The sequence below is a fragment of the Rousettus aegyptiacus genome, unplaced genomic scaffold (genome assembly GCF_014176215.1).
Source record: "Rousettus aegyptiacus isolate mRouAeg1 unplaced genomic scaffold, mRouAeg1.p scaffold_m13_p_14, whole genome shotgun sequence".
Taxonomy (NCBI): domain Eukaryota; kingdom Metazoa; phylum Chordata; class Mammalia; order Chiroptera; family Pteropodidae; genus Rousettus; species Rousettus aegyptiacus.
The window spans coordinates 26,615,989-26,640,500 of record NW_023416289.1 but is presented as its reverse complement, the minus strand read 5'-3'; the positions used below and the strand labels follow the sequence as shown (position 1 = coordinate 26,640,500).

At 49.1% G+C, this 24,512-nt stretch overlaps 1 protein-coding gene across 1 annotated transcript; it reads left to right on the top strand.

Annotated features, from left to right (window-relative positions):
* The first annotated feature begins 466 nt into the window (after nt 1-466).
* On the top strand, nt 467-14,005 carry KCNG4 (potassium voltage-gated channel modifier subfamily G member 4). The gene is made up of 4 exons (XM_016165887.2): nt 467-783; nt 1,159-1,365; nt 2,503-3,265; nt 12,785-14,005. Coding segments are annotated over exons 2-4 (1,536 nt in total). The 5' UTR covers nt 467-783; nt 1,159-1,363; the 3' UTR covers nt 13,556-14,005.
* The last annotated feature ends 10,507 nt before the right edge of the window (nt 14,006-24,512 follow it).

Genomic DNA, 24,512 nt, shown 5'->3' with positions numbered 1-24,512 from the left:
TCACATCTCTTTCTGGTCCACCATGCAGCCTCCAGAACTCCCCCCTGGTGCTGGGAGGCTGGGCTTCTCTGAACCTGTCCCAAGCTTAGGCTGGTTTAAAGCAGCAAAAAGTTCCTCCTGCAGCCTCCACCCGAGCTCCCGCCTGTCATCAGCACACCTTGAGGAGCCTCCGGGTTGCCAAGGACAAGTAGCTTTAAATGCCTCGGCCCCAAGTTGTCCTCTGCTTTTTCCAAGTTATGCTCCTCCTTGGAAGAGAGGGGAGGACGGCTCTCCTTGCTTCCAGGCGGTTGGCAGAACAGCGGCTGCTGCTGCTCCTGCCTGCTGCCTGGCTGATGGAGAGATTATTTCTAAGCCCTTCCCATTCTCCACCGCCCCCCCTCTTCTCTTGCAGGACCACGCTGGCTGTCCCTGTGGGGCGCAGAGTGCAGAGCCCGCAGCTGAAGCAGGACAGCTGGCCCAGCTCTCTCCTAGCATGAGCCCCTCAGACCCTCACCTCTCATGGGGTAAGGGACTTCTTGGGTCCTTTTAGAAACCCCACCCCACTCCCCCAGGGCTATTCGGCAACTGCTGGAGAGAGATGCAGAATGAATGGACTTTGGGTTTCTGGAGGAGGCAAGAAAAGAAAGATTGGAAACTAACTCTGCCAGAAACTGCTGTGTTTGGGATTTTTCCTTTCTTCCTTTTCATCTTCACCATAAACCTGTCTCTTCCTGGGGCATCGAAACATGGGCTCCCCTTGCCTGGCAAAGAAACAGCTGGAGACGGGCTCCCTGAGACAGGAGGGTGAGTTAAACTTCAGGGGAAGAAGTTAGTGTTTGCTGCAGGGGTGGGGGTTTGCAGGGCACTGTGAGGCATCCTCGGCCTAAGCGCTGTTTTAGTGACTACCTTTCAATGTTCTGGAAGGAGCTTCATGTGCCGGCTGTTTTGGGGGGGCACTGGATTACAAAAGTTGGGGTTGCGCAGTGAACACAGAAAGGGCAGCTTTTTGGGTTCTAGAAAGAGCCCCAGGCCAGGAGACAGAGTCCTGAGTTGGAATCGGATTCGTTGTGTGACCTTGGATGAGTCACTTCAGCTCTCTGGGTCTTGTTTTTTTGCAGTCAGAAAATGAGAATGCTTGGGAACGGCTCCCTGAATTTCCAAATACTCTTCTCTTTGCAGGCTGCTCATCTTCCTCTGGCCACACGTTGTAAACGAAGTAATACATGCAGAATAACAGAATGTTGTGTGGGGAGCAAGTGTGAAATGCATAGGCTGTGATTCAACTCTTCGCTGTCTGCCGGAATCCAACTGGCTCGGAAATTGAGAGGAAGTTTTATTTCCATTCAGCTGCCGTGTGTTTCTCTTGATTGGAGTGCATTTTGGAATGTAAGGTTATAGATGCTCTGGAAACAGCTCTGGCTACAATGAATAGCATAGGAAATGGTTGCAGGATGCTAAAGATGATAACTATTGTGGAGGTGATTTTTTAAACAGATGGGCTAAATCTAAAACCCTGTTCTAAGTCAAGTGCCCCAAATAGGTCCGAAATGGAGAGAGCATTAGAGGCCCCTTCATTTTGCAGATGACAAGATTGAGGCCCAGAGAGGGGGAGTAACTGGCTCAAGGTCACACAGCAAGGGTGGCTGAGACAAGCACCCAATGAACATGGAAGAGCACTGTCATGGATAATAAAGTCCTCCGAATGAAAAAGTAAACAGGAAGGATGAGGGGATCATCGTGGAGCTTCTCCTGAGAGCCAGACGCCATGCTAAGCATGGTCACGTTCCTCCTTACTTAATCTTTCTTTCCACGCCTCTGTTTCTTCACCTGTAAAACGGAGATCCTAATGTCTATCTCACGGAGTTGCCGAGAAATGTTAATATAAGGCAGCATAAAGATGGGTGCCTGGCACATTGGGAGCATCTAGTAGTGTTTTTAAAATATACTTTATGTATCTTACTGCACGTAACCCTCACTGTGCTCCATGAGGTGGGCACTCGAACTAATCCAGCTGCATAGATGAAGCGAAGGGCTTAGAGAGGCTGAGTAATCCACCTGTGGTGGCAGTCCATAGGGGGTTGGAACCTGTCGGTGACCTTGAGGACCTCTTACACTCTTAAGCTCTCTTTTTACCAACTGGGCCTTGCAAGGTTAGTGCGAGTCTCATCATGAAATGAACAGTGCTAGATCAGAGCAGTTAAGGCACATGCCCAAAGCCACACAGCCTGAGAATGGCACAGCTCTGACTTGTCCAGCTCAGGACTGAGCTCCCCCAAGACCCAGTCCACAAGGAGATTCTTCTGAGGTTTAAGTACGTGCTCCACCAGGAAGGGAAGTCATTGTCTCCTTTTGTTCTCTGACAGGTCCCAAGTATATAGTGGGTGTCCAATAAATCTGTGTTGGATGGAAGATTAAAAGAATGAATAATGCAGAAACAGTTGCAGGAAAGCAAGCATGACACCTAGGACTCTGCCCCGAGACTGATTTCTCCCGTTTGCTTGTTCTTTTCCCTTCGGGCGCCAGGACATCTTCGGCGATGCCCATGCCTTCCAGAGTCAGTGGCCTGCATCCCAGACACTATCATTTTGGCTCCTGCAGCCCTTTGAGTCAGCTCTTGCCTGGCTCCGTGGAGCCACCGTCCATAAAGGGCCTTTACTACCGCAGGGCCCGGAAAGTGGGCGCGCTGGATGCCTCCCCGGCGGCAGACCTGAAGAAGGAGATCCTGGTGAATGTGGGCGGCAGGAGGTATGTCCTTCCCTGGAGCACGCTGGATGAGTTTCCTCTGAGCCGCCTGAGCAAGCTCAAGTTCTGCCGGAACCACGAGGAGATAGCCCAGCTCTGCGACGATTATGATGAGGACAACCAGGAATTCTTCTTCGACAGGAGCCCCAGTGCGTTCGGGATGATTGTGAGCTTCCTGGCAGCCGGTAAGCTGGCCCTCCTGCGGGAGATGTGTGTGCTGTCCTTCCAAGAGGAGCTGACCTACTGGGGGATCGAAGAAGCCAACCTGGAGAGATGCTGCCGGCGGAAACTGACGAAGAAGCTGGAGGAGCTGGCCGAGCTGCGCAGGGAGGAGGACCTGCTGCGCCAGAGGGAGGCGTGCGGCCCTGCCGTGGACTCCTCCCGCTGCGGGCTCTTCATGAACTGGCTGCGGGAGATGGTGGAAAACCCACAGTCGGGGCTGCCCGGGAAGGTCTTTGCTTGTCTGTCCATCCTCTTTGTGGCCACCACAGCGGTCAGCCTGTGTGTCAGCACCATGCCCGACATGAGGGCCGAGGAGGACAAGGTGAGTGGCTTCTGACCTGGGTCCATTTCTCCATCAGGCACAGTGCTCAGGGCCCACGAGACTTAAGGCCCATGAAAATATTTTAAGGTCATTTAAAACAAGAGGGGGAAAAAGCATGTTATCCAGCATGGAGCATATTCATTGTTAGATCAATGCATTCATAAAAGATAATTTTTAACGTAATTTTTGGAGGAAGAGGCCCACGAAGGCAAAAGTACCTTGGATCCATTAAAGTTATGAGGTGGCCCTGCCTCTGATAGTGAACCTTGGACATTGTCAAAGCCGCCCCTGGCCTTCGCGGGCCAGCCAGGTCCAGCCTCACTGCTCCTGGCTCTGTGACCTCTGGCAAACTGCTTCGTTTCTCTGAGCCTCGGTTTCCTCCTCCATAAAGTGGGCGCTATTTTTATGAAGTTTCACACATTCAATGCATTTATCATGCATTTATTGAGCAGCTTCTCTGTGCCGCATACTATGCCCAGCCAAAAGTCCCTGCTGTCTTGAACCAGCCTTCAGTGGGCATCCCAGCTCTGTTTTCAGATGAAGAAACCGAGGCACAGGGCATTTGGCTTCCTCAGAGTTGGAGTAAATATGCCTGATAGTGGCAGAGATACTCGATCCTCAGTTTCCCTCCTTTTTACTTCGCTCCTGAGCTTCTCGGACAGACTCACTGGAACTGAGAGATGAGTTAACTTCCAAGTGACTGCCAAAGAAGGCTCTCTTTCTAGGGAGCTGTGGGGGTCCCAAGAGCCCCCAGGGGGTCAGATGGTCTGAGAAATGAGATAAGAACCTAATATTTTGTTGGGAAGGTTATTGGAGAGCTTCAAACTGAGAACTGGGTTGTTTCCTCGTTTTAAATGTTGTTCCTGCCCTACTCTATACTCCTCCACGTCTCCCCATCACCCTAACTTAGAGAGCTTACATTATAGTAGCTGGAGGGGCCCATAAATGAAACGCATATGTAAGACACTGCGCACTGTTTATGGCCTATAACCATTGTCAGTCGATGTAAATTTCTTCCCCTTAAAGATATATTCCAGGGCACTATGGTAGGATCAGAGAACTTTCCAGATAGAGAGGACTTAGGATGGAGAACCAGCCCATTCCTCACACAGAATAGGCTCTCGCCGATTATTTGTTGAATAAAATGCATCTTGTCCCACCTACAAATGTTTTGTCCTAAAGCAAACCAACCAAAACGTTTCCACTTCCAACCAGCTTTTTTCCCCATAGAGGAAAAATCGTAGGCATTTTTTTCATTCTTCAGCGCGATAGCATGTGATTTAAAATCCTGCTCGTTCACAGAAATATTTACACATGGACATGGCTGTAAAAAGATTAAGACAAAATAAATGGCCTCCATCCTCCAGCCCCCAAGGGTGCCCTTGATCCCCGCCCCCTCCCCCCAGTTTCCGAGGAAGGACCCCTGGATTTCCACCAGCCTATTCCTCTTAGAAATTTTCAGGGAACCAGGATTTAGACTGCGCAGAGGGGCAAGGTCTTTTCAAAGCCTAATGCTTTGAAAATTACCTAGGGTATGAACCGATGCTTGGCTTAATGGAGACTCAGAAAATCAAATTAGAGGCGGGCAGGAGGCCCACCGAACCGCATAGCCCCAAGCGTGAGCAGAGGAATCAAGCTGCTGTTCCTGGTCCGGGGGTGAGAGGGACGGATTGCCTTTCTGTGTGCTGCCCAGAGAGAGGCTGTGGCCCTCACGGTAAGTGTCTATTTCCCGGTCTCACTAATAATAGTAATTGAGAGAGCCAGGAGGCTGAGGACTGGGCTGTCTTTGTTCTTTCAAGACCGTATCCTTACATTTATACAAAAAGATGATGTGTCTCCCACCACACATTTGCCCCCAGAATGTCAGTCTGAGGGCGATGATTCAGCGAGCTGGCTACGGAAGCTGGTCTCAGCCGGCTGCTTCTGGGGGCAGGCCTCGCTGGGAGGGGTGGGCGTCCAAGTCATCCTGTGAGGCCCTGGCACTATTCACTCATAAATTAATGCCACCTGGAGGGGCAAACACACCTGGGATATAACCCAAAGAAGCCTTCCATCAGACACAGAAGAGATGTAATGCTGAGTTGGAAAATTAGAGGACCCTGAAGAAAGCAGTCTTCCTTTCCTTTTTTCTTCTAACTCCTCCCAGCAACATATCTTGGAGTAAAGTTGATGATCAGGGTGAAAGGTCTGTGCCAAGGGTGTAAATTAAAAGGGAGAGAGAAGGAGGCAATATAGACAGAAAGGACCAAGCCAAGTACCGGAGCGCCCCTAGAAGCATTCAGACTTTGCCGGATTTTTTGGAGGAGCCCATCCACGATGGGAGGAAAGATTGATGCTTATGAAGTGGTCCTCATGAGGCTGGCTGGCATTTGACAGAACAGACTGGATCCTTGTAGCTTTGGAAAGTAGATACCCCATTTTACAGATGAGGAAACTGAAGCTCAGAGAAGTTTGATCACTTTCTTAAGCTCACAGTATGTGGAGGAGGCAGGATTTGCATTCATCTCGGCTTGGCTCTAAAAATGTCTTCCAAAGCTGGGCCACTGCACAGGTGGTTCAGACACTCGGCCTTGGTGACACTTAGTGTTTCTGAGGCAGCCAGACTCTGTGAACTGCTTCTCTGTCCAGTATGATGCTTCAGACCGCAGATGTTCTGGGTTTGAATCTCGGCCTTACCCAGTTATGAACTCACTGAGTTCAGGAAAGTCAACCGCTTTGGGCCTCAGTTTCCTTATCTGTAAAATGCGGATGCTATAAGCCCTTTCCAGTGAGGATTAAACAAGTCATTCTTGTAAGTTGTTAGAACAATAGTGACACAAAAAAAGTACTCAATAAATGTGATCGTCTTCATCATCATTATTTACTTATTAGGTACTTGTTAACAGGACATCACAACATTTATTTTTTCATTCATTCGACAATAGTTATTAAGTAAATTCTTCCAGGTGTATTCTTCTAGGTGCTGCATATAAAAGAAGACAAATTTCTTAGCTTTTTATAACTTACGTTCCCATCATCCATACTCTATTTTTAAAAATTGAGGTGAAATTCTCCTAACATAAAATTAACCACCTTAAAGTGAGTAATCAGTTCAGTGGCAACTTACTAGAGTCACAGTGTTGCGCAGCCAACGCCTCTATCGAGTTCCAAAGCATTTCCCCACTCCAGAATAAACCCCAAGCCCATTAGGCAGTCACTCCCCATCTCTCCCACCCCGGGCCCCTGGCATCCACCAATCTGCTTTCCGTCTCCACGGATTTCCCTATATCGGGCATCCCATGTAAATGCAATCACACCACAGGTGGTCCTTTGTGCCTGGCTCCTTTCACTCAGCATCGTGTTTTCAAGGTTCATCTGTGCTGTAGGGTGTCGGCGCTTCATTCCTTTTTGCAGCCGAATGATAGTCCACTGTCTGATATGCCACCATGTGCTCACCAATCCATCTGAGGATGAACGCTGCCACTTCCCAGGTTCTTTGCTTCCCTCCGCCCAAGTCTTCTGCCAAGTTTGTCGACCCCGCCATTCATCCCTCGCACCCTTCCACGCAGCCTCGGTCCTTGCCGGGCAGCTCTGCTGGTGAGCATACCTTCCCTCCCCCTGGGGGAGGCCGAAAGTCACGGCCGGCTGTAGCTGAACACTCACTCGTCCTCTCTTTCTTGCTCTTTACTGTTACTGAGATCTCCTAATGGCTTCAGACAGACGGTACCTCATCATGGAAAGGAGCCAGAATCTCTATTTTCCCAGTCCTGGGTTCGAATCTCAGCTATGGTGCTCCCCGGCTCTGTCCTTGGATGAGTCGCCCTATTTCTCTGTGCCTGTTTCCTATAAAAGCGGATGATGATAACACCTACTCAGAGGGTGGCAATAGGGTTGAATGATCCTATTTATCATGTGCCGACACAGAGTGAACACTCACTGTTTTTATCCGCCCTTTGGGACTCAGCTCACACCCCTTCCACCTGCTCATCTGCTGTGCTCATCGACTTTTCCTTCGGCTCCGTGGAACCCAAATGGCAGTAGCAAAGTCAGCGGCCAGTCGGCTCAAATGTCTTCTCTGTTCGTTTCCAGGAACGATGCCCTCCTTATGTGGGGGCAACTCAACTTCTGGGCTGCAATTTCCACCTCCCCACCTTTGATAAAGAGCCTCGTGCTGGAGCCGGCTTCTCCTCCTCTCCTGTCCTTTCCTTGGATCATGAATCAGCTTCATAAAGAGCTGTCCGCTCTTTGTAGCTTCCCTGTGTTCGGTGACATTTGATAATTGCTCTAGGGAATTCTTCTTAAGCCGGTTTTTTTTTTTTTTTAAGTTTTGTTTTTTTCCCCTGCCAGCTGAGTCTGCCTATGTTCCAGCCAATAAGAAGTGTCCCCCACTTCCTGGATGGGGCCCACCTTTCCTGAGTCTGTGTAGTTCACGCTGTTCCTCCTGCCTAGTCATGCTCCCCTCGCCTCTGTGCCTAGTTCCTGGCCCCATCTGCTTAGCCCCAACACTCTCAGAGCCCCTGTGTCCCAGCCCTGGGGAGCTGGGGCAGCTGGGAGGAGGGTGTGCAGGGGAGGGAGAAGACCTGGAGTGGAGGAACTACAACTCAAGGTGAAGGGGGAGTAGGGAGAGGGTTGTAGAAGGGGTGTGAAGGAGGGGAGAGATTACAGAGAGGAAGGGGGAAGCCAGGGAGAGGAATGAGTCAGCAGGACTAGGCCCCTAAGAGTCTCAGAGGAAGCTGCTGGGACCTGAGGCCTGAGCCAGAGGCACAAATGGGGAAGATCACAGGCAGGAGCGGGGTGGGGGGAGAGAGGGAGGCCCCAGCTGCTGAATGAAGCAATGGGACCAGCACTGAGCTAAAGAGGAGGTGAAAAGTGGCTGAGTCTGGCCATATTCCCAAGGGGGAGTTGGCAGTCTTTGATGTGAGAGAGAGAAGAGTGTGTGAAAAGCTCCAAGGTCAAGAATTTAGCCCTGAATCCCTCCCACATGGAAGTTCTAAAACTGGCCCTCACTGAACCTGCCGCGGTCTGCCGGGCAGCCTGTCCAGATGGACCTTCAAGGACAATGACTTTGCCCTCAGAAAGCCTTGCCTGCCTTCTGACCCCGGAGCCCTTCAAAGCTGCTCTGCTCTGCAGCTTTGGGAAGGGAGTCGGGGCAAGGCTGTGGGACCCGCACTCACGCATCCGCAGCCTGGACTGACTCAGCCCCTTCAGACTCAGACCCTGGTTTCTTTTTTATTGAGATATAAATCACCCACTCAAATATTCACCCTCTTAACGTGCACAAATCAATGGGTTTGAGTAGAGTTGTGCAATCATTACCACTATCTAATTTGAGAACAATTTTATCACCCCAAAAAGAAACTGTGAACCTATCACCAGCTCCTCCCCATTGCCTCCACTCCCCTCAGCCCCAGGCAACCATGGATGCACTTTGTGTCTCCACGGGTTTGCCCTTTCTGGACGCTTCATAGAAATGGAGCGACATAATATCTGGACTTTTGTGTCTCGTTTCCTTCACTAGGCATAAAGTTTTCAAGGTTCATCCATGTTGAAGCACAAATCAGTACTTCATTCTTTTTTATGGCTGAGTAATATTTCATTGTATGGATAGAGCACATTCTGTTCATCCATTCATCAGTTGATGGGCATTTAGGTTGTTTCCATTTTTTGGCTGCCACGGACACTTGTGTACAAGTTTTGGCATGGATGCCTATTTTCAGTTCCTTTGGTATATGTCTAGGAGTGAAATTGCTGGGTCAGACAGCAAATGTGTGCCTAACTTCTTGAGGGACCACCATCCAGCTTTTCACAACAGTTGTACCATTTTACATCCCCGCCCACAATGTTTGGGATTCTACTTTCTCCACATCCTTGCCAACCCTCTTGTTGTTGTTGTTGTTGTTGTTGTCCTTGGATTCACAGTTATACTAATGAGTGTGGATTGGTATCTTATTGTGGTTTTGATTTCTGACCTTTTTTATTTTCAACTTTTCATGATGGAAAATTTCAGGCACTTACAAGGGAAATAGAATAATATAATGCACCCCAAGTTCCCACATCTCTCCACATCCGTCATTCTTATTCTTTCTCTCTCTTTCTCTCTCTCCCCATCCCTAGTTGCTTACCCCCAGTTGCTTATTATTGTTCATTTTATTTTTATTTTACAGTTTTATAGGTGAAATTTATATACATTGAAATGCACCGATCTTACCTGTACAATTTAAAATGGGGCATCCGCATCATGCCCCCGAATTCTCTCATGTCCTTTCATGGTTAATCCCTCCCCACACAGAGGCGGCCGCTGTTCTGGTGATGTTGCTCACCCCGGGGGGAGTTGTGCCTGTTCTTGAACTTCACATAAACGGGGACATCCATCAGCCTTATCTTGCCCCACATTCTGTCTGTTCGATTCATCCATGTGGTCACATCGCTCACACCCCCAGCTTTCTTAGGCTGACTCATGTACAAAGGGACCAGAATATACCACATTTTTGCTGGTGACATGAGGATGACCAGCACTCTGTTTTGCCCAGGACTGAGGAGGTCATGGTGACCTGGGACTTTCCATGTTCAAATCCACAAGGTTCTAGGCAAACAACAATGAGTGGTTCATTCCACCTACAAAAAAAAAAAAAAAAAACCGGAAACTTTATTGGCGAGAGAAAATGTAACTTTTTCTTTCCTTTCTATTTTCTTCAAATATTGGTTGGCCTTGGAATTATTTCCTTAGCATGAGCCCCATGAATCCCCACCACCCCGACACTAGCTGCTAACAGGGCATTTCCCTGAGGCCCAGTGCTGGGAAGCTGCTTTAAGGACGTGGAGCGGAGCAGCAGTGCAGGGGGTGACTCGGCAGAGTGCTTGCTGCAGTGCAGGGAGGCGGCAGCCGGGGCGCCAGGGCCAGGCCCCAGGAAGGAGGTGGGTGGTGCATGCCTTGAATATCCAAAAGCCAGCACTGGAGGCGAAGGAAGGACCCACAGAGTTTTTTTCCACCTCTCAGGAGTCACCTTCCTGAGATTTTGGGTCACTAGTCTAGAACGGTTATTCTAAGCTATAAGTGTCTCCTAAGCCGGAAGGAAAACTCCCAGAATGTTAGAGATGAAAGAGGCTTTGTAAGGAAGAATCTGGGCCAGATTCCGAAAAACTTCCAGGTGGCTCTGAGTCAACAGGGGTTTTTGCCAAAATGCAGATCCCTGGGCACCACTCCAAGGTTTTGATTTTGTGATGGGGGTCCAATATTCTGTATTTGTAACAAGTATCCTGGGGGGGATTCTGATGCAGGAGATTCTGAATCAGCTTTTAGAAATACTGATACTGTTCCAACCTTTTCATTGGAAACTGAAGCACAGAGAGGAACAGTAACCACTGCTTGGTCACACAGCAAATTTGTAGCAGGATTGGGGAATTGGAATCCCAAATTCCTGAGACCTCCAGTATCCTGAAGCAAACCCAGGCAGTCATGGCAAAGACCTCCCAGTGTGTTAGAGAATTTCCTCAGCTTCCTGTAAAGTCCAGTGGTAAGAGAAGGATATTGTCACCCTTAAACTGACCAAGCAGACTATATCTGTGATCGGTCAACCATCTCATAAAGATAGCTACAATGTATCATGTGCCTGCAGGTCCCACAGCCTGCTAGCTAGTTTACATGCTTGGTTTCTATTCATCAAAAAAACTTCCAGGGTATAGAACTGAAAGTCCAGAGGGACCAAATGAGATGCCTGCAGAAGTGGAAGTGTGGAATTTGAGCCTGTGGAATTTGAGATGCTCTGGACTCCATGCCCTCAACAAGACTCCCCCAGTCACCCAGCCCTTGGTATCTCAGATACAAGCTAAGAAAGAAAGCTGCCCGGCCCTGGACAGGCAAACAGAGATCAGGACAGACCAGCAGCCAGACATAAAGGACATTTCAATTTAGTATTCCTGTGGGCTCGGGCACTGGAAATAATTTCTTTTTCCACTTCAGAGCCTTTTAATCCAAAGAAAACTGCAGTTGTCAACACTTTGCTTTTTACTAAGGCAACTGGCTTCAGTCATTCATTTACTCATCCATCATATATATACTATTTTCAGCTCCGACTCCACATTAGAATCATTTATGGGATTCTAAAAAATTCTACTGCTCAGGCTCAAACCTAGATCAATTAAATTAGAATCTCTGAGGTCCTGGCCCAGACATCAGGATTTTTTTCAAAGCACCCCCTACCTCCGCCTGCCCCAGGTGATTCTGATGTGCAGCCAAGGCTAGAAACCACTGCACCGGACCAATGCTTCTCAAACTTGTTAAAACGTAGATTCTGATTCTTTGGGGATGAGGTAGAGCCCAAGATTCTGTGTTTCTAACAAGCTCCCAGGAGGAGGTGCTGTTTCTGGCTCAAGGACCACACTTGGAGTAGCAGAGGGGCTAGTAGGAGAGGCAGGGTATGTGAATGACACAAAAATGAATCCACGACAGCCCCCACCTCGCCGGAATCTCCCAGAGAGTCAGACCCTGTGTGAACAGTTGCAATCCATGTCACAGGACCATTCTAAGGATGTGGGAGCCCTCTCTGCCCCACGAGCCTCCAAGGCCCCAGAAACGATATCTGCTTCCCTAGTGCTTTACCCCCAGAGCCTAGCTCGGAGCCTGGCACAAGGCGCACCCTCCATACATTTTTGTTGGATGAATGAATGAGAGATGGCAGGCAAACAAGTTACAAAACAGAGTATGGTGGCTGAGAGACCATCTGCTATGTGCGTGAGCTCACGCAAGTCATTTCACTGCCAGAAACGTGTCCTGGGCCATAAAGTGAAGTCGTAATGCCTGCCTCACTGTGGGGCTTAGATGACAGCACTAGAGCAGTGTCTGGTACACAAGAGAAGCTTGTATTGGAAAAGGTGAAGCTTGGCTTCCATAACAAAGAGGCTCCAAGATAGAATGGGTTTAAACAAAACAGAAGTCAATTTCTCTCACAAAGAGCGATCGAGGTGATGGGTAGCTCTCATTCCGAGACCCAGATTTTTTTCACCTTGATGCCTCATTTTCCACTGTGGTATTGGCCTAATCTGCTGTTTCTAAACTGGGTTGCAGGGCCAAGAGGATTGTCTCAGCTTCCAGGGAGGGTGTGCAGAAATTCACACCAACATCTTAATTCCTGGAACCGGAGGTGGCATATATCACTTCTATTTACATCCCACAGGCGGGGACTTAATTATTTGGCCATATCTACCTGCAAAGGAGACTGGAAAGGTGGTCTCTGATCTAGCTCACCAGCCACGTGCCCAATCACAATTTGACAGCTATGTAAAAAGGGGGTTTTGGTGGACAACTAACAGTCTACAGCACAGCTCAATGTACATAGATAATATATAGAATGCATAGAATCTTTACATATGGAATCTACATATATGGAATTTATATCTATATCAATACTGATTCCATATATCCCTATATCAATATTGATATCAATATCAATCCAGAAATATGGAATCTCTTTTTGGCATGGATATTTCCCCCCAGCGCTGTTGCCCCTCCACTCCCCACCCTGCATTTTGTCGCCTCTCTAGGGCGAGTGCTCTCAGAAGTGCTACTACATTTTCATCGTGGAGACCGTCTGCGTAGCCTGGTTTTCCCTGGAGTTCTGCCTGCGGTTTGTCCAGGCCCGGAACAAGTGCCAGTTCTTCCAAGGCCCCCTAAACATCATCGACATCCTGGCCATCTCCCCCTACTACGTGTCCCTGGCGGTGTCCGAGGAACCCCAGGAGGACAACGAGAGGCAGGGCAGCAGCTCCTACCTGGAGAAGGTCGGGCTGGCACTGCGCGTGCTCCGGGCCCTGCGCATCCTCTACGTCATGCGCCTGGCCCGCCACTCGCTGGGGCTGCAGACGCTGGGCCTCACCGTGCGCCGCTGCACGCGGGAGTTCGGCCTGCTCCTCCTCTTCCTCTGCGTGGCCATCACCCTCTTCTCCCCTCTGGTCTATGTGGCCGAGAATGAGTCTGGCCGGGTCCTGGAGTTCACCAGCATCCCGGCCTCCTACTGGTGGGCGGTCATCTCCATGACGACAGTGGGCTACGGAGACATGGTCCCGCGCAGTGTGCCGGGCCAGGTGGTGGCCCTCAGCAGCATCCTGAGTGGGATCCTCATCATGGCCTTCCCAGCCACATCCATCTTCCACACCTTCTCACACTCCTACCTGGAGCTCAAGAAGGAGCAGGAGCGGCTCCAGACCCGCCTCCGCCGCCTACAAAACTCCACCACTGCCAGTGAACGTGAACTACTGAATGACGTCGATGACCCGATTCTGGAGGGACCCACCTCGCCCATCAAATATATTTAACTAAAAACCTCTCATGAATACGCTGGGACTTCAACCCATCACCCTTGGCTAATCTGGGCTCGAGAACACTAGGCATAGATAAAATGGTGGTAAGCTTCCAGAGCTCAGGGAGTACTCCCAAAGCGATGAGGGGCTCAAGGCCAAAGACATGGGCGGTTGTGATTCTTGACTGGCCATGACAATCCAGGCTGACCTTATCCATGTCACTTGGCTTTTTCCTCTCTCCCTGCCCATCGCTGAGCACATCCAGTTTTGCTGGGTTAAGTCAGTCTTTCTTCATTCTTATTTCCTTCCCAGCAGAGTCTTCAACACCCCAAGCTCGAGCTGGGTCCCAGATGTCCGCAGAACCAAGCCTACAGAATTCTCTCCCTCCCTTAAGACTCTCTTTCCTGGGCCACCCCCACTGCCAGGAACTGGAGGGTCCAGTCATTGCAAACCCATCTGATCAGATCTCCCCACCCAGCCTATCATGGGTTCCAGCAAGGATCACCATGTTCTCCCTCTGTTGACCACAGCCAGTGGTTTTCCTAGTGCAGTCCCACCTGCCCCCCGCCCCCCGCTCCGCCCCCCAGCTCTGGAAGCTCTTAGTCAAGGAGGCAGAAGTGCTTCTTTGCATTAAATCGGACAGGGCTACAAGCTTGCCCTTCCTCTTGACTTGGTTGGGACCTGGGCATGGGTGCCACTTGCTAGCACGGCAGCCTCTTCTTGGCCAACTGGCTTCCAGATGGGATATTCTCCAATTACAGAGTCCTTGGCCTTGACAGAGGCTAACTCTTGCAGGGTTTTTCGTTGTCCCTTGAGAGAATCGTTTCTACTGCTTATACCTCCAGGACTGCAGAGACCTCAGTTTTCCAGCCTCATAGCTAAGCCCCCACAGATGCAGTGTTGCTTCAGGTCAGTCTTGGGTTCTGCTACTCACTGACCCCCTGGACCAGGCCCCTGATGCCAGAGGATAGATATTCTCAGCTCATATTTAAATGTATTTACGTATGTATCCATTCACTCATGAACAGATTTGGCCCTTTGCATCCAGTGTAGGAGGCAGATGCAGGACCAAGTCATTTGAGATAAAAGCATTGTGCGCTAAGACTAGAGAGAAAAAAGCAATGAATCCTGAGCAGTCAGCTTGCAAAGGGCTTCACAGAGACATAGGAGGAGTTGAATGTGGAGGGATATCTGGGAGACAAAGCTGGAAAAGTGGTTTGGGGTGAGCAGGTAGTGGACTGTGGGTGCTGTACAGAGGATCTGGACATTTTGTCAGAAGGAGAGGAGATATCGGAGATGCTGGAGGAAGAAGTGATTTGTAGGGACTGCATGGGTGGATGATGATGACAAGCAGATGGGATGCAGGAAGGCCAGTTTGGAACAGAAAACGGTTGAGCAATTCAGACAAGATTCAAGGGCCCACCTCCTGCGAGCTATTAAATGTACAAGATGATGCCAAGCCCTGGCATCTCATCTGTTGTCCCCCAACAAAACACACCTGGGAGAGGTTTCGGTGGCAGCTTCCACGTTTGACACAGCCACACAGTTTCTCACTGTTGGTTGCAAATTCCCCGGAGACAGTGCGCTGGAACTCTAATGGATGTGGTGAGAAAGTCAGGGCTCTGCAGATTGGATGTAGGTTATGCGTAAGCGCGATGCTACTTCATCACTGCGACAAGTTACCAGCAGTTCATTTATTCTGCTAGTATTTATCACAAGCTTACTATGTGCCAATCACTCACCTTTCTCTGACCTCAATCCAGGGTCAATACAGCTGGAGTTTCTGGCCCAGGGGAGTGCCCACACCAGCATCTGGCTTCAAGCTAGACTTGGCCTCATAGGAAACCCTCTGACTGCTCCAGGTGCCCTCTCAGCTGACTGGAGCACATGTCCCCATCCCTTTAGACCCCAAAATAGGCAGAGCACATCCTATGCTGACATTTCATGGAGTAAAGTCTTTGCATTGTAGCACAGCGGCCACTCACACAACAGAAGGCCACACCCCTATAAAATTCAGATGAGACCTTGGTCCCTTTCCCTCTCTGTCAGCTTCGGGGATTGGGCTAGATCTGTGATTTTCTGGCTAGAGTTCCAAGAAGACCTTCAGGATGTCCATGTGGGTGGAAACTTTGGACCCCAAGGTGTAACATTTGTAAGTGACGATTTTTTAAAAAATCGCAAATTTCTAGACACCTTACCCACTTCCAATCAGTGCATGTCTACAGCCCCTTAAACTGAGCTGCTCACCCTGGACCAGGGAACAATCTTCGACAACTACTGGAAGGCCTGAAACCGACATCAGACCCCAAATCAGCCCTCCCTCTTCTGATTGGAGACCTTTGCTGTGCTGAGTGCCTGGTGCAATATTCTCACTCCAACTCTGCCCGTCGCTAGGACCAGTTTCCACCCAAGCATCTCCATTTTCCTCTGTTTCACATACCAGTCATCTGGTCAAAAGCAGGCAGGGGCTGAAAGAAAAATAGGTGAGCCCAATACCAACATTACAAGGTTCTACAGTGACTTAGTACACACCCAACGGAAATTCTCTACTAAATTAGAAGTGGAAAATTGAAATCTATTGCTCACATGTGGAGCTTAATTAAGTGCTCTATTTTTTTTCTCCCAAGTAATGTCCTGAAGGACTAGTCTAGCCTTGCAGAGCAGCCTTTCCTTCTTGCTGATTGGATGGTGTAGAAATGATAAGCAATTTGCTAGGTGGTCTTTTTATCCCCATTGGCTGGAAGGAGTAATTTCCAGAAGGGCTTGTTTTATCTGAGGCCAATGGGCGTGACTGTAGCCAAAGGGAGAAATTTTCCAGCTGTTGGTAAAGAGCTAATGGCTTCTACTTCGATCTATTTTCATGTTATGTCGTATATACATCTCCCGGAGATAACGTAAAAATGTTGGTTCAACATCTCTCTAGACAGAGTTGAGCCCCCAAAGTGACTTGGGGATGGATGGGTTAATTTTTCAAAGCAAAGTAAGTGGAACGGCACCCACTGACTCTATTTCGGTGGCTTATAGGATCTGAGAAATTGTTAACTGGAAGGCCTATCGGAAGACAGTCTGAGCAGGGAGTTTCCTTGAGAAAGTCTGTGAACCTCTGGAGATTATGCATCACGGAGTGAACAGCTTTGGAAAAGGGTCCAACGATTGGATCCTCAGAGGAATTCACGGCCCCATGAAAGGGATGAAAAGTTAAGTAAATCAACTCTCACATTTTAAGATGGAGAGACCAAGGCTCTGAGAAGGAAAGCCACCTGCCCAGGGCCACATAGCCAATTCGTTTAGTTAAACCCAAGTATCCTAGTTCCCAGCAGATACTCTTTCTAGTATTTCAAAGAAAGTATTCAAGACAAGATTATGACAACATTCTGCCATGCGATCCTGAGCAGAGTAAGTAGGGTTGTCTTGGGATGTCTCAGGTACCAACCCTCACCCTTCCTTCACTGTAAGACAGTGGACCCGGAAATTGATTTCACTGGGCCTTCTTTTTCTTGTTGATCCCATCAAGAGGGTGGGCAAGATGGTGGTTAAAATCCTCCCAGTGTGGACAGTGTGTGATTCTGGAAGCAGGAGCAGGTAAGAAACAAGGTGAAATGTGAGAGAAAAACAGACCATGGTCCTTGACTAGCAACAGAATTGCTTCCTTAGCAAAAATCAACAAGTAGTTCATATTTGAATAGGAGTTCACTGAGATCTCTGCCCACCAGCTGCATGCCACGTTACTACCCGCTCAACCTTGACGCTGCACATGCCACTGTCTGGCTACATGTTTGTGTCCAGCTGCCTGCCCCTCTCCAGCGGCGTTAAACTCCCTGCCTCCTCTTTCTCATATTGAAAAGTCAATAATGCGCATCACTTACTGAATGACATCTAGGTACCAGGCAATTGACATTTTGACATCTTATATGGAAAACACATCAAAATCACACACACACGCACAAAAAAAGTTGTAACAAAAATAGGACACAGAACACCTGAATACACTTCTTTTTTAAACGTGTCGCCCCATTTGCTTTATTTGTTCTCTCTCTATTTTTTATTACATACACATAGTATGTTTCTCTGGACCATGGGAGAGTAAGTTGACTACGCCATGCCCTTAGCTTTTAGAAATTTAGAAAATGGCAACTGGAAGGCCGATCAGAGGACTATTAGTCTGAGGATTCTCAGCGGAGAGTTTCCGTGAAGGTCTGTGACTTCTGGAGATAATACGCAACGAAGAATGTGTATGTTATGTGTGTTTCAAAGTGCAAAGTGTCCGATGATTTTATCAGATTCTCAAGGAATCCATGACTCCCCCTCAACATAAAAGGACAGGAAGCTCTAAGGTAAAGCAACTCCACTGTAAAATAAAGAGCACAGGAAACCCGAAACGCTTCGTTAGGTGCGTGGATCCTAAGAGCAAGGATATTGTCTTATAAAACCACAGTGCAGTTTTGAACGTCAGCATATTTAACTTGGATGCAATATTTTAATCAAATCTCTGTCTGTTCCAATTTTGTCAGCTGACCTAATAATATCTTTTCTAGACTTTTCCCTTCCAGGACAGAGTAGAGAGTAGGATCAGATGTTGCATTTACTTGTCCTATCTCCTTAGCCTCCTGTAACCTTGACCTTTCCTGAGCCTTTGATATAGATGACATTGAAATTTTGGATGAAGATAAAACCCTCCTTTTAATAGAACGGTCTCATTTTGTGTCCATTCCATGTCTCCTTGTGCTTAGATTGAGTCTGCGCATTCCTGGCCAGACTCTGCATCCCTGAGTTTGTGGTGTTCTTAGGGTATCACATCTGGGGGCACAATGCTCCTCTCAGGTGATGTATGAACCCTTTATCTAAGAGGTGGCCTCAGGAAACACTGGCGGTGGGGAAGTGGAGAATGAGAAAGGGAAGGAGAGCTAAGGAGTGCTGGCCAGGCCCAGAGGTATTCAAACACGATACAAAATTAACTCCTGCTCCAGTACAGGTAAGACAGAATATGCCAGAGGGCCAGGTATGCATAGGCCACCTCAGGCTGCCTCTGTGAAGAGGAGAGAGTGTCTGCCTCACAAATAAACTAGTCCCTGAGGCTCAGAGCAGGTGATCTCTTTCCACCTGCCACCAGGAGGGAACACTCCATTGCTCTTCCCTGACCTTGTAACTCAGGAGGAGCCGGCCTCATGGATTCTTAGAGCTAAAAGGAACTTTAGGGTCACCAGGCCCAAGCTGTCTATTCTACAGTTGTGGACACAGAGGCCCAGGAAGGGGATGTATTGTCGCAAGTCGCACGGCCCCGGGGTGGCAAAGCCAGGACTACCCGTCCAGTGCCTCCAGATCCTCGCCCAGTACCTCTCTCATCCAGCATTTGTTATGTAACCAAGAAGCACTGGCAGGAACATGACGTCAGTGAAAAAGGAAACAAAAAGAATGCTGCTGGCTGTCTCTACGGTCCCTGTGGCTCCAGTCGTCCCAAGCGACCCTGGCTGAGGCTGCACAGAGCCCAGCCCTGCCTCGGAGAATGCGTGACTGTTATAACTCACCTTTGCTGTAAGGGGGACAAAGCCAAGGAAAAGGAAACCAATTTTGGAAACCTTAACTAAAATTAGTCAATATTACTGTTCCGAAAGCTTCCAATGTACTCTGCCAAAGACCAGCTTGAAATAGGATCCCCCGGAAAGCTCAGCAGTTTCCCTCGGCTCCTTCCTGAATAAGCTTTTGGGACTAACCCCCCACCCCCTCTCTGCGCCCTCATCTCCCAGAGAAACATTAAACAATGTTAAGCGATGTTGTGGTGTCTTTGGTATATTGGGGCATGTCTAGTCTCAGGACCTGACCTTGGGATGTGGGAAGAGGTGGGAGGGTCCCCCAAGTGAGGGGCGGCAGGGGTCACGGGCCACCCATCCCAGGGCCACTGCCAAGTCAGACATCAGAAGGGGCAGTGGTTGGGTCCTAGGGCAGTATTTGTTAGTGCCCGCTATGTGCCAGATGTTATTCTAGCTCAGCGGAGACAGCAGTCAGTAACACAGTTGCTTGTGTGGCCCTAGGTGAGGGGAAGGAGGGAGCCAGGAAGGCAGGAAAGCAGACCACAAATAAGTCAAGAAAGAAAAAAAAAAAAACAGGATAAGCAGAGCTTGTGGTAAGTCCCAGGAACGAGAAGGATAGAGTGGCGATGCGAGTAACTATACGAGAGGGCACAGGGGTGCCAAATTTGAACAGGTTTCCGAGATCGCAAGGGGTTTGCCAACATCTGGTTCCCCTACCACATTTCCAGCTTCCTTGCAGGTCGGGGGGTCGGGGAGGGGGGTGGGAGGCAGGACCAGAGTTCTGGTCAGGAGAATGTGGTGGAAGGGGCACATGCCACCACAGGCTGGTTGCAAACATTCCTGCATGATCCTCTACATTCTCCTTTGCACCCCTCACCCTGCAAGTTGCAGGCAGATCCAAAGAATACTCAAAGTCCTAAAACAGGGATCAGTAAACTACATCTGGCTCACTGTCAATTATTATAAATAAAGCTTTATTGAAACACAACCAGGTCCATTCATTAAGATATCGATTACGGAGCTTTTGGGCTACAACAGCAGAGCCGAGGTGGGGAACAGAGACTATTATGGCCTTCAAGATGGAGATATTTACTCTGAAGAAGAAGTTTGCCAGCCCTACCCTGAGGACAATGGAGCTGCAAGATGGAAGCAGCCATGTCCCCAAACTCCTGCATCGCCAGCATCGATGGATTGCTCAAGCAAGAAAAAAAACTTCTCCGGTGTAGCCCACTGAAAATGGGAGGTTGCATGGCATAGCAGTTGGTCCACCTTTCTACCCTGCACCCCGTGGACAAAATACTCATTTCCTGTAGAAGCTTCCAAAGGCGTTCGTGGGCCTGACATCCCTGGCCACTGGCCCTGGTGGAGTGAGGAGCCTGGCTCCCCAGCCACCTTCGCTAGCTCTGGTGATCTGCCACCCTGGGAACAAGAATCTGCACCCAAAGTGCAACGATAAATCTCTATGGGGAAAACATGCATGCAAGTGCACTACCACCTCACCCGCAGCGGGGGCGATGTCCAAGTGTGATATCTTCTCAACTGACGCCTACTCTAGACAACGAAATATTTCCTTTTCATGATGACCTGGACCAGTTGTTCAGTCCTATAAACATGTCTAAAAGTCACCAGCTTCTGTCTCTGGCCCATTTCTACCTTTAGTGACAGGGCCTGGCACTCAGCAGGTGGACAGCAAATGCAAGCATCCCTCCCTTCCCACGAAGATTCCCTTTCCCTCATCTTAGTAAGTGGCCACTGTGTGCCAGCCACCATGTCAGTACCAGGGACAAGATGGTGAGCAGTGAGACTGACATAGTCTCGTCCACGAGGAGGTTGGGCCTCCCTGCCTCCCCATCAAACTTCTCACATACACAAATGCTTCCATTTACTTAATTCTTGCCTCTGAGCTAAAGACATTGGGATCTTCAGAAGGTAAATTAATGACTTCAGGCTCACCCTGGGAGAGCACTAGCCTCAGCTGGCAAGATGAATCTAAGGTATCGGAGGAGGACGCTGGGTATGGGTGAGGCTGTGCAAATGGGCTGGGGTATGAATGATGTGATCCGCTGGGCTACCAGGCCCCTGCAGTGACAAGAGGGCCTGCTGGTGTTTTTTCCCAAATTTGTTCTTCAGTTATTCATCAACAAGTTTTTATTGTGCCAGACAATGGTCCAGGCACTGAGGGTTCCGCAGAGGATGAAACAGACAAGGAATAAAGCAGGGTAGGAGTGCGATGACCAGAGTGAGGTTTGCGATTTCGTAAAGGTGACCTGGAAGGCCTTGCTGAGCCATAACATTTGAGCAAATCCTGAAGGAGTGAAGGGAGCACAGTATGCAGATCTCTGAATGAAACACTCTGGGGAAGAAGGCACAGCAGGTGCAAAGGTCCTGAGGCAGGAATGGGTTCGGTTCTTCAAAGGCCAGCATGGGGCCGCGGTGTCTGGAGTAGAGGAAGTGCTGGAGTGGAGAAGGAGGTGCGGCCAGAGACTAGTGAGGGGCTGAGGGCAGGGCTCCCTGACGAGGCGCTGGGCCTGCAGCCTCTGGGGAGCCTGCTCGTGCTCCCCTCCTGCCTGCGTGATGTCCCTGCAGTGCCTAGTCCTTCCTCATGGGGCAGGTCCTGCCAGTGCTTCCCAGCTCCATGTGGGAAAGGCCACCAACCACTGCCAACACCATTCTCACCTATGTCCTCTTAGTAACGGAAGCCGCCTAGATTGTTGATTTCCATTTCTCGGCCATCGCTGCAGCTAGGTGTGGTGTGTAACTAAGCTCGGATCGATGGGCATGTGAACGGAGTGATGTGGCGAATCTCTGGGTCATGTTCTACAAGAGGAGGCTGCCTCTTCTTGAGGATGATGGACGGTCAGAATAAATTCTGATGAAAGCCAGAGTATGTGGCTTTGCCACAGCATCTTAGCATGTACCCAAAGTTTTCTAAACTGTCCTTTCACCCCTGAACCATGGAGCAGGATGACAGTTTACAGAGTAGACACTCTTCCTCTAGATGCTCGCTAACTTTTCTCTGGGTTTTACTGACTGCTGACATAGAGCAGAGAGGAAAAAGGGGCCACAATAGAATGAAAAATTTTGAATTGTCTTCTAAAACCATATTTTAGGACAAGATTACTATTTTCTCCCTCTAACCCACTCTTGTAAAGAGGAAACCATATACATCAGTGGTCCCCAACCTTTTTGGCACCAGCGACGGGTGCTCCTATGAGAATCTAATGCCTGATGATCTGAGGTGGAGCTGAGGAGGTGAATCTAGTGCTGGGGAGCAGCTGCAAATACAGATGAAGCTTCACTCACTTGCTGCATAGCCTGGTTCCTAACAGGCCACACATTTTACAGGTCTGCAGCCAGGGGGTTGGGAACCCCTGCTATACCTCATTAATTTTCCTTTTATGCTTGTCCGTTGGACATCTTCTACGTGGGAGACTTCACAGAAGGAGATGGAGAGAAACAATTAGTCTACCTCCGTAGCTGAGAGCAGACAGGACTGATGACAGCCGCTGCCTGAGGACTGCCAAGAGCCAGGAACGGTGTTCGGCCCACGTCCCATTTCATTTCACCATAACCGTGCAGTCTTTGCATTTGCGGCTGACTCACATTTGCCAGATGGGCAAACTGAGGCTAGGAAAGGTGAAGTGGCCCCTTGGGTTCCTAAGTCCTCACTTCCGCTCAGAGGTGAAGACTATACACAGCAGAGGGACAGCATGGTGCAGGGGTGACCAGGCTTCAGAAAGATCCCCAGAGCTCAGAGCTGCAGGAAACAGAACAGGAGAGTGACGGCAAAGCTGTCCGGGAGGAAGCGGCTTCGAGTTGTGCTCAGCTAGATTAAATCACCTCCTGATTTAAATATGCTAGTGTTGGCAAAACTTCACCGAGAGGGGATCAGGCCAAAAAGACATTAACAGACTCTCCATTTTGAAAGCGGTGTTCATCATCACTCTGCAGTAATAAATAAGCTGAGTCAAAGGAACCGAGCGAATATTCTGTAATGAGGACTGCCTTGGGAGGAAAGGATTGAACAGGCAGATGTATGCGACGTGGGGACAAATATTACTTACTTGGCAGAACACAGCAGAGTTAATGTCATTTTGAATAACTTGTTTACCCAGCGATTATGTGATTAATGAATATCAAAAGACTCATTTCATAAAACTGCAGTTTGAACGGCTGGTATAGTTCTGGATTTGGTTGTAGTCACCATTGCAGCACAAAAGTAAATCAATTTACATTATCTCCTGGGGAAAACAATGTGTAATAAATGGGCTAATAGGCTTGGGTGTTTTAAAAATCCTCTCCTTCCCTGAAAAAAATAATCACAAGAAATCATCATTTCAAAGTGGGGGGGGGGGAAGCTAACGGTAAATAGCTGTTTTCTCAGTTATGCAAACAAAACAAAACAAAAAAAAACCCCAGTACTTATCTGGCCTTTGAGACCCTCCCTCTTGGTTCAAACTTCCCTCCCTCCGCGGGCTGGCCTCCCAGTCCTTTGCACATGCGCATTCCTGAAAACCCCTCTTGCTCCTCCTGCCTGGACCGCCCTCCCCTGTCCTCCCACCGCTTTCTCACCCTCTCCAAGCACAGCTCCTGTTCTCAACTGCGAGGGCTTGCGTCTCCCAAACTAAGAGAGTCTTAGGAAACATATTGAGTTCTTATTTTATAAAAGAGGTTGGGAGTTTTGTCCAAGGTCACAGAAGAAAATCCAGCAGCAAATCCAACTTGGAAGTAGATGCCCGCCTGGGAACTGCAGCTCAACCTCGGCCTCGTGTACTCTTCTGGAAGATATCCAACTTCACCGTGTCAGTTTCCTCACCTGTAGAATGCATCTCTGGTGCAGAGTTGGTGGGAGGCTTAGCTTCCTGGAGCTGCCACACAAGACACCAGAGACTGAGTGCCTTCAAAAACAGACATTTATTCTTCATAGCTCTGGAGGCCAGAAGTCTGAAGTCCAGGTGCTGGCAGACCTGCTTACTTCTGGAGACTAGGGAAAAACCCAGTCCCAGCTTCTGGTGGCTCCAGGCGTTCCTTGGCTTATGGTAGCATCACACCTCTCTCTGCCTCCATCTTCGTATGGCCTTCTCCTCTCTGTGTCTACCTCGTGCAAGGACCCCAGTCATTGGTTTCAGGGCCCACCCTAATCCAGTATGACTTCGTCTTAACTTGATTATATCTGCAAAGACCTTATTTCTAAATAAGGCATCTTTTATAGGTTCCAGGTGAATGTGAATTTTGGGAGACACCATTCACCCCAGTACACCCACAGGGCTCCAGGCCCTACCCACTTGCAAAAATCTGGGGGACCTTAAGGGCAGGAACTGGGGCTGCTGTCTGCCCCACGGCCCCGCCTTCCCTTCTGACTGGGGACTACCAACACCCACAAGGTCCAGGCACCTTTCAAAGCAGGGATACTCAGACTCACTGAGCTTGCTCAACAAGCCAGC